General features: G+C 31.4%; 1 protein-coding gene across 1 annotated transcript in view; it reads right to left on the minus strand.

The window, feature by feature from the left end:
• Positions 1-8,959, minus strand: part of LOC113375946 (head-specific guanylate cyclase-like) — a 16,172-nt gene extending 7,213 nt beyond the window's left edge. Inside the window, exons 1-10 of the mRNA XM_026615882.1 lie at positions 8,774-8,959; positions 5,029-5,093; positions 4,867-4,949; positions 3,787-3,947; positions 3,433-3,617; positions 3,133-3,293; positions 2,883-3,067; positions 2,569-2,748; positions 2,228-2,366; positions 1,368-1,534 (exon numbers count right to left, since the gene is read on the minus strand). Of these exons, the coding sequence (XP_026471667.1) occupies positions 1,368-1,534; positions 2,228-2,366; positions 2,569-2,748; positions 2,883-3,067; positions 3,133-3,293; positions 3,433-3,617; positions 3,787-3,947; positions 4,867-4,949; positions 5,029-5,093; positions 8,774-8,959 (1,512 nt within the window). The remainder of the gene's footprint in view (positions 1-1,367; positions 1,535-2,227; positions 2,367-2,568; positions 2,749-2,882; positions 3,068-3,132; positions 3,294-3,432; positions 3,618-3,786; positions 3,948-4,866; positions 4,950-5,028; positions 5,094-8,773) is intronic.
• Between the last annotated feature and the right edge of the window lie 1,830 nt (positions 8,960-10,789).

Raw genomic sequence — 10,789 nt, forward strand, 5'->3', positions numbered from 1 at the left:
ATAATGTAAGCTTATAACTAGACACACGAAAAATATACTAAATTGATATACTCATTAAGCATATTTTGTATTTTGGGGAAGCAAGGAGCTATTTGTAACAGGGTAACTAGTTTAGCAGACGTTTTTCAGTAGGATTCTAAACGATATTTAATTTTTTTCGTCCACAGCATATGTAAACCGCCCTGCATTGTATTGTCATAGCTACTATCACGCAGGCCGACGCTGTAAACAGAATTGTGCAAATGTGTCATTTTTGACATGTAATATAAATTTGATCTATCATAAAATTCGGTTTGCGTTATTAGCATCGACTAATTTTAAATTTCATGTATCTCATTTTGTTTCAAATTTATCAGTCTTTCATAATGTGTAATAGTTTTTGTGATTGCTAAATTGTTTAAATAGTTATCTTGATTAATGTGAATAATAACACTTGGGGTTTGTTGTCGAACTCGACCGATCGTCACACAAAACTGATGAATGGTAGTCTTCATCGAGTTACATTGAATGATTTTTAAGCTTTTTGAGTTTTTAGTAAACATCAATCCAAAGTCAAAAATCGGCTTACATACACCCACACGCGCACACATAATTTTTTCGAATTTGGTCTCATTCGATTCAGAATGACTTTGAACTTTGCAAAACATATAATTAGCAAATCGAATTTTCTCGCGTAAACAAACTTTTCCTTCGGTTAAATAAATAAAAATAAATGTCGATATGTCAATGTTCATTCAACATCGAAACAATATTCATTAATAACGTGAGAATAATATTCAATAGTTGATGTTAAAAAATGTTACATCAATATTTATATTTCAATTTGATTAGAACAATATTGCGTTGCGTACTCAGTTCGATATAGCTCAATCGATGCGAGACCAACGTTGGCCCGATCATTGAAGAACCGACGTTCGTCAATATTCGGACAATATCGACAACTCATCGGCAATCTAGGCCACATATTTTGAAGATAATTCTATGTTGGCCCAACATAGAACAGAGGTTGATTTCTAGATGGGTTTTTGCTACAGTAGATGTTACAACTCGCCCCAAACACGGGGAAAGTTGCCCTTTTTTACATTGGTTAATTGTAAAATAATAAAAAATAGTGGAATTATTGTTACTTGATTCGGCAGAGGAATGGTTACAGCAACTATTTATCGTATAAATAAAATCAATCTTGAGATTCAAAATATATTAAATAAAAAGAGAACGGTTACAATAAGCCCCTAGGTGACCTATTAGTTTTATGAATCATTGACTTTTATTTATTTACCAAACCTATATCGATCTAGATATAAATCTTATAATTTTCATACTACTCGTCTCATATAAATACTAGTTTCATTTAATAATCAGCAAACCTTATAAACATCCAAATTTCCACAAATTATATCAAACTGGTTGTAAAGGCTCTGCAACATAGCAATAACCATCATCGGGGTCGCCGTGGAGCAAATCGACGTAAAGCCAACTATATCGCTGAACAACATTGAAACGTTGTCGTGCGTTTTTGCTTCAATCGCTTCACCTTTAAATATTATAATTAAAGTTTGTTAAAACAAAATTACGTAAACAGTATAAGACTAATGTAATTACCACCATTTGCCTTTGAACAAGCTTATTACTAATAATAGTCGCATAGATACTAAGTTATTAGCTACACGATATAAAAATTGACTTCTTCAAAGAAAAATAATGCAATATAAAAAATTTCAAACGACTAAAACCTGTTTAAACGATAAAATCAATTGATTGAATTAGCAATTTCAATCTTCAAAAAATGCTGTATTATTGTTTAGCAATGAGTAAAATTTTTACATAAATATATAAGATTTAAAATTAAAAACAAATATCTAATATCAACATTTCACTTTGTTGAATCTGTTTCCAAATTGAAAGAAACCGATACAGCATTTTATTGAAAGGAAGTAAAAATTTCTTTTGGTAATTTATTGCGAGCTTTTACTTTTACTCAAAATAATATTTGTAAACTAACTAATATTTATAAAAGTGCCAAAACTTATCCAAAGTCGAAAAGTAAACTTTCTAGGTTGACAAACAGTTAACGAATTCACAAAAATTCATAAGAAAATGACACAATAGTTCCGGGACATGGTAAAACTTTATTATAATGATGCACATTCCAAATGATTTGGTAATTTTCAATAAAATAAAACACAACGCTTTTCACTACGTTTTGAAATTTAATTGCAAAACTTACCGAGCCAAAGTTTTTTTGCTATATCAGGAGGAAAGATTAAATGTAATAAGCACACATTTTTCTCTCGTTCTTTGTCTACTGCTAAATTTGCTTCTTCTATTGAGTTTTTCAATTTGTCCATACGTCTTCTGAGACCATCCTGGAAACATTATTATTAAAACAATGTACAAAGCTAATCACTAAAGATTTAGCAGTAAAAAATATTTGATAATTTTTTTATAATAGGCAAATTGATAGAAAATTATTAGGTTACTTGGAAAAATTTTTGCTTCCTTAAAACCTTTGTATAATCATAATTTCAATCAATTGAAACCACAGATAAAACCCTTTTAATCAATTACCTGAGCTCGAGCTTGTTCTCCTACTAATATAACATCTCTTGTAGCGTCATGAAGTGGAATATCTGATAAAAACAAACCGCGACCTGTTAAACCTTCTAATCCGTTCAAGAATGGTGAACCAGCAAACATCAAGCAATCACTTTCTGGACAAAACACCATCTGGCCTTTCAGCTCTAATCCCTGGAAAAAATGTGATAATTAAGAAAAACAAAGCGTACGTTCGCACCTTTTTAGTAGAACTATCCAAAATTCGATCGTACATAAATACAGAAATCTTTTAATTATTTATCATAATGTGATCAGTTACAACGAACCATAACAGGAAATTGTCCACGCCCGGGTGGTGGTTCCAAGGCAACTACAAATGGCGTATTGGTCCGTTTTTTAATTTCCTGAAAATTCATCGCTAGTCCGCAAGGTCGAACAAAACGAAAATAATTTTCGGCTCTTCGACCAGCTCGAATGACATCTGCTCCAAAAACTCTCGCAAAACCAGCACCTGGGAAAAATAAAATATGTACACTTTTTGAAGTAAGTAAACAAATCTATTATATAAGAACTTACCCAGTTGTACCAGTTCCAATTTTCTATCCATAATGAAATGCCAGGGAAACGCTTTGCAGAAACTTGCGACTCCAATCTGCAGATCATTAGCATTTGTAGACAGCTTTCTCATATGGACACTTTCAGGACAAATATCATCGATGATAAGTTTTTTCTGCACACTTTCGCTATCCTCTGTAATCGTGTATCTGAAGTTCAAAAACAAACCGGTATCCTTTATTTGTAATTAATCAATCAGTTCTAAAGAACTCGTAATATTAATTTTATGAATATTGTGTAATCATTTACATTCAAACAAACCTGAACGTTCTAGGATCTTCAGAAGTTGGATGCATCTGTACTTCCACTTTCGTGTTGTAAAGTAAATAGGCAACAGCGCGAAGACACCCCACCAGTAAAGAAGCCACGGTAGGTCGATCTGTGGTAAATAGCAGTTCACCAGGACCTGCACAAACAAAACCCGCATCTGTCTGGTCAGACTGCGTCTTTCCCTGAAATAATTACGCATAACAACGGTTGGCGACATAAGTGATAGAAATAATAGATAATGTCAAATATATTATTATAAAATATAAATTTCGTATAGTTATTAAGTTGTTTTTATTGCAATTTAAGAATTATATGTTTATTTACAATCATCGTTCTTCAACCTACCTGCTGAAGTTGCAAGACGTCATGCACACCGTCTAATGTTGCCAAAAATCCCCGAAGATCAGGCCCGAGAGCTTTCAGGGCGCGTTCGGTTACTCTATTTCTGCATGCTATTGTTATAATTTCTTCTCCTATCATGTATATAAATTGGTCCCCTTCTATGCCTGAATACAAAGACATTTTTCAAACTTTGTTGAAGTACTCGTAATTTACTTTCGGCTAAAGCAATATTACATAAAATAAATTACTGCCAAATACTGTATGTAGGCTAAGGTTTCCGATGTAACAAAAAATAATTCTTATCAGCACAATATTAATATTTTATATTATGATAAATATATTAGCAACATCTAGCAAAAATTAGTAGAAAGAATTGTAATTTTATACAAAAAATATGATAACTAATCAATAAATTTAATTTTATATATCATCTTCAAGACCTATATAAAGATATTGTTCTTGGATTGTTGATATTACTCTTGTATTAAAATGTTCTTAAAAATCAGCTCAATTTATATAATAATCAAAGATCGTAAGAAATAATATAATATGTTTGATTAAAATATGTATAAATAATAATAATTATGATACCGATAAAAATAAAAGTCACATAGAAATCCACTTTCTTATTAGTCTACTAGAAACTGACGTGGATCTAGAGAGAATCTTTCCTAATTTGAATAAAAAAGTACATTAGTTAGTATTTAAATAATATTAAAATAATGCCTAGATCCAATTTTCTTTTAATAAAGATTTCTAAAAATACTAATCTATGAGTACAAAGAAAATGCAAATCTTTTTAGATATGTTTCTAATAAATATAGATACCTCAGTATTTTAAAAACTTGGTAGTGTGAACTCATTTCGATAAAAAATAATATTTAGGCATTTAAGTAACAACAAACGGCTATAAAATATCATTTCATAATCAAGATATTCTTATCACATTTACTATTTTAACCTTTTCGACTCGCATGCCGCCGCTCCTGCGGCAAAATGCATACAAATCTTGCAATTCGCGAGTGGAAAGGGTTAATATCCCTATTTATTGTTTAAAAAAAGTATTATCCTATAAATAAATACCTTCTTCACTGGAAACAGCTATGCGAACATCTTCCAAATAATCATAATTTGGATTATTATCCACATCTTTTGGTAACTTGTCGCTAAAAATATAATTAATGCAGAATAAATATCATTCAAAATATATAGAAATATATATTTAAATAAAAATATCATACTCACAGAAATCTTGTAAAATTGTTATTTTTTAGCAACAATGATTCAACGGCTTCTTGCAGTTTTTCATTCTGTAATTCAATTTAAATCATGTCACATGTATAATTTCTTTCAAAACATTTTACAATTGTGAAACGTTTAAACTGGTTAGTTTATTTTTAAAATATACAAGCATTAAATTATTTATTCAAGAAAAATAATATAAATTGGGTCGATTAAAAATTATTTATATAGTTCTGTGTTTAAATATTGGTGGTTACTTTAAAAGATGTTTTTCGACATTTTGATGAATATTGCAGCAAAATTATCAATATATAACATATTATCCAATTTTAATTTGATTCTCAACATACATTATTTTCACGTAATTTGGTGGTAAACACCAAAAAACACAGAAATTAATTTAAGTAGGTACAAAAATTAGCATAAAATTGAATCATCCACATTCTCATCCATAACCTCAATTATTATTATTTATATACTTCATACTATATTTAATCATTTTCAAGGTCTCTATATTTATTTGAACGCCATTTTACAATGAATGTATTAATCTAGTAACAATTCATTAGCATCTACAAACACATTTTTAACTTTCCGTAGGGTAAGTTATTGCAATCGTCCAAAAATCGAAATTGAAAATTTTTGCATATCTTCATGTTTAGCATATCTTAGAAAAAGTGGATGGCGTATGTTTACAATTTTTCGTCAACGTTTTCGGGTGCACAGATCAACCGATTTGATTGGTTTAAAAAACATTCGATTCTTATTGATAGGGAGATGTGATAATTGGCTTTTGTCAAAGGCAGGTCTGGCCGTTTTCGAGATATGGAGCAAAAAGTGCAGAAAATATAAATCGAGTTTTTGAAAGAATGGAGCATCCGATTTGAATATTTCAAAAAATATTGCTTGTGTTGACGAAACAATTGCTTTTGGAAAATATTTTTTTTTGTTTTTTATTTCAAAATTATTTTTTTCCATTTTTTTTGTATATCAAAAATAATTCGGATTTTAATTTTAATTCTAGCTAAAATTCTAAAGCTTACTTATATACTTTAAATAAATAGTTTTAACTTTGCAATTCAGTTTATATAATTCTTATAAATAGTAGACAATGTCCTTCATTTTAAATCCGGTTGATTAAGTTTTGTTTATTTACTTTTTTGTAATACATATATAAACGCCATTGTCCAATTCATAAGCTCTTATATTTTGTATATAAAATAAAAATAATGAAAATTACAGTCTTTAAAATAAAGTGTTTGAAAACATTTAATATCCCTCGAATTTTTCGTTACGATACGGGAAGTACCAGCAATTTGCCTTAAGGCACGATCACATACACCACTAGTTATGTTACCCATTAATTATTGAAATTAATGCGTAATATACATGCTATTTTACTTATAATATATACTGTTTAAAATTGATAATGAACAATATGCTAAAATTATCATCAAAATCCAGAATTCGCCTGTGATTGAAGATATGATTGAATTCAAAATATATTTTTATTAAAGTTAATGTTTATTCGAGTCAAGAACCAATATGAAAACAAAATTACTCAATAGTTTAAATACCTCTATAAAATATATATACTTTATAATACATTCGTCATGGAAAATGGCAGAATTTTGTGTATTAACAAGTATACTCGTCCCGAACATTGACTATTTAAATTGAAATTTTGCAGAAAAATAAAATATAATCTCAAATTTCAAGACGTTTGAAATATTTCGAGGTTACGCCGATATAAAATAAGTAGTTGTAAGTGGCATTTTACCTGAAGCAAGTTGTATGAACTTTCCTATATGCTCGATTTGCAATTCATATATTTTAGACAAATCTATAGTACATGTAATTGCATTAATTAATTTTTTTTTGTAAAATGATTTCTTGCACACGGTTTGTACAAAAAAAAGGTTTTTTGAATTCATTAAATCAGATGATCTGTTCTCTCAAATACTGCATGACCATTTTTACACCTTTTGCGCTCCATTCCTCCGAAACGGTTCCATACTTTCGAAACGTGCCTTTTGCAAAAACAACTCACAATCGAGTACAAACCGAATGTTTTCTCAATCATACAAATCGGTTAATCATCATATCAATCATATAAATGAACTTCAAAATGAAAAAAAAAACAACAACCCTAAAAAATGGACCCAAAAACAAAAAAAAGACACAAACTATGTATACATTATTAAAATATCTGATAATTTGATGTGCATAGGTCTAATAAACATTTTTGACCGCCAAATGGCGTTTTTTATTATTTATTGACAGTCCATAACCGCTGGACCTACCTTTCCAAAAATTTATACAGTTCTTCGTTTAGTCAATATAAATAAAATGTTTTTTTAATTATTCAAATCGGACGCTCTGTTCTCTCAAAAACTGAGTTACGACTTTTGGTTCTAATTGTCTCGTATCTTCGAAACGGCTAGACCTGCCTTTGCCAAAAATTAATCAGCACGTCTCCTTATCAATACAAATCGATTTTTTTAGATTATTCAAATTCGGTTGATCCGTGCTCCCGAAATTGTTAACAAAAATTTGCATCCGCACACGCGCACACACGCATACACACACATATGCATCCATATTGTCTAATAAGGTATGCCAAAACATTCAGAAACCTCTGAAACGTAAAGAATATATAAACGTAAAGATATATAAAAAAAATCATTTTAGTTATAGCGATTACTATAACTAACCCTACGGAAATTTAGAAATTCCAATTATATAATGCCTATGCCAAATCTAACAAATTTGGTCTTTTCGTCTTGTGGGGATGTGTGTAGAAAGCAAGTCTTTCGCAAATTAATTCACATGGTTTTCAAGTCTTGTAATTTCATACTACTAATCTAGTAACATTAGTAAAATTCAACCCTTATGATGTATCAAAAGTCAATAAATAAAAAAAACTAGTGGGGTGTATGGCATCGTGCCTTAAGGCAAATTGCTGGAACTTCCCGTACCGTAACGAAATGTTCGACGAATACTGAATGTTTTCCAATAGATTATTATTAATATTGTAACACTGTCTAATATTTATAAAAATTATATAAACCGAATTGCAAAGTTGAAATTATTTGTTTAAACTAAAGTATATTAGAACTATAGTCAGAATTAAAAATAAATTTTGAATTATTTTCGATATACAAAAAAACTTTTTTTTGAAAAAAAAGTTGAAACAAATTTTTTTTTCCAAAATCAATTATTTTGTTAAGACAAGCAGAAAGTTCTTTGAATCATTTAAATCGGACGCTTAGTTCTCTCAAAAACTGCCATTTTTGCACATTTAGCTCTTCAAAATGGCTGGGCCTGCTTTTGCCAAAAACTAATGAACACTTCTCCCAATCATTACCAATTGAATGTTTTTTAGATCATTCAAATCGGATGCTCCGTTCTCTAAAATAACCGGATTTCTATTGTCTGCACTCTTTGCTCTTTATCACCGTAATTTCTGGACCTGTCTTTGTCAAAAACTAATCAGCTCATCTCCCTATCAATAGGAATCGAATGTTTTTTGAACCATTCAAATCGGTTGATCCGTGCGCCCAAAAACGTGACTGAAAATTTGTATCCATACATACATACACACTCACACACACACACATCCATTTTTTCTGAGGTATGCCAAAATGTTCAGTAACCTTTAAAACGTCGAGAAATGTAAAAGTTTTTAATTTCGATTTTCGGCCCATTACAATAACTTACCGGGAAGTTAAAAAAAAATTCAACTCACCGCTGGCGACGTGAGCAATTGAATCGCGTCGCTCAAATGCTTCAGATTAAGGGTGTCCTCCGGCACAGCGACCTCGTTGTCGATAGCACTGCTCGGCTGCACGGAACTCTGGCGCTGCAGGGGAGCCGCTTTTCCGGATGCCGCTGTCGGGCCCTGGCTGGACATGCGCCGGAACGGACACGACATGCTGGAGATAAACAGACAAACAACAAATTATACTAGCTGTAAGTGGAATTCTGTCTTAAGGCAACTAGGACATCGTGCCTTAAGGCAAATTGCTGAAACTTCCCGTACCGCAATTCAAAATTCGAGTAATTAAAAATAATCAATAATAATCAAAAACGGCATGATCATTTTTTGCACCCTCTGCTCCAACAAACTCGTACTAAAATGACAGCGGGACTCGATAGCGCAATAGCGCGCGTAGCACTAAAACAATATAATATTTGTATTTATTATTGAAATTTATATAAAACTAGTAAACCCGACGAACTCAGTTTCGCCACCAGATGGTTTCGTGAGAAAGATGAAGAAATTTTTTGTTTGTTTTATATTTTAAAAGGAAAAATTTGATTTTATTATACAACAGTTCGAATTTATTTTGATTACAAAATTGAAGTGTTTTTTAGTTGAACTTCTCTAAGTAAATGAAAGTGAATCCGCAAATTATCCGTTTCATTGAAGTGCTCTTTGGTAAACCACATTTTTTGTTTTTTGGTCTGACGTTAACACAAACAAAGCGGATGGTTTTTCAACTCGTGAACAGGCAACGTATAACTGCCCATGTGAAAAACAATGATTTTCTCAATAATCTATTTGAAATTTATCCCGCAAACACTAAGCCATTGGCCTTGCGACATGTTATTGCGAACGCAAGGCGAACTGGATATTGCAATCGCTTGAAGTCAAACGGAAGACCAGTAGGAATCATTGGTATGTCACCAAATCGCCAGCAATTTTTGATTGAATGGTAAAATTCAGGGCGTGTACATCATTATTCTTTGCGGCAAGAATTGCTCGTTGACTTAACCAAGCATAATTCTGATAATTCTCACGGTTTCGGTTCGTGCGTTCTGGAGTTATTTCGTCAGGAAGGAAAACCCGTCTTATTTTTATATATATAGAAGATAATTGATACTCTGATGTGCATATGTCTAATGTTCATTTTTGACCGCCAAATGGCTCATTTTTTTACATTTTCCTCCATATCTCCAAAGTCGTTGGACCTGCTTTTCCAAAAATTTGAGCAGTTCTTCATTTAGTCAATACAAATAAAATAATTTTTGAATTATTCAAATCGGACGCTCCGTTCTCTTAATAACTGAGTTACCGTTTTCGGCACTTTTTGCCCCGTATCTTCGGAACGGCTAGACCTGCCTTCGCCAAAAACTAATCAGCACGTCTCCTTATCAATACGAATCGAATGTTTTTTGAATTATTCAAATCGGTTGATCGGTGTTTCCGAAATCGTCGACGAAAATTTGTATCCCCACACACACACACACACACATACATCCATATTTTCTAAGGTATGCCAAAATATTCAGAAACCTTTGAAACGTAAAAGTATACAAAAATTTTCATTTTCGATTTTTTTGCGATTACTATAACTTGCCCTACGGGAAGTTAAAAACTTATAGCTAGTGCAATATGGCATTTCGACTATAAATAATTATCATAATAATTAAAATAATTAACTTCTAGCAATTTAAAATCCGCTTGACTGAACAGGCTCCGGAATGGGCACGACATTTTGGTATAAATAGTCAATTGTAAAATAATCAAGAGGTGTATGTCACTCGATTGTAAACAAATATCAAAACGAGGTGTAATGAGTGCTATAACACTTTGCTTTAACAAATTCACTGCTGCGCACGAATATGTGGCCTGAGACCGTTGTCAATAGCCAGGCGCCGAAGGCAATAGGTGCGTTTGCTTTCCTTGCACTTAAGAGTAGTATTTTTAGCAAGAGAGAAAGTTTAAATTGAAATTGTGTATGTACTGTAATTACTTCAA

The sequence above is a fragment of the Ctenocephalides felis genome, unplaced genomic scaffold (assembly GCF_003426905.1).
Source record: "Ctenocephalides felis isolate EL2017-DRISC unplaced genomic scaffold, ASM342690v1 CF-g0.4_SCAFFOLD_01886, whole genome shotgun sequence".
NCBI classification, from domain to species: Eukaryota; Metazoa; Arthropoda; class Insecta; order Siphonaptera; family Pulicidae; genus Ctenocephalides; species Ctenocephalides felis.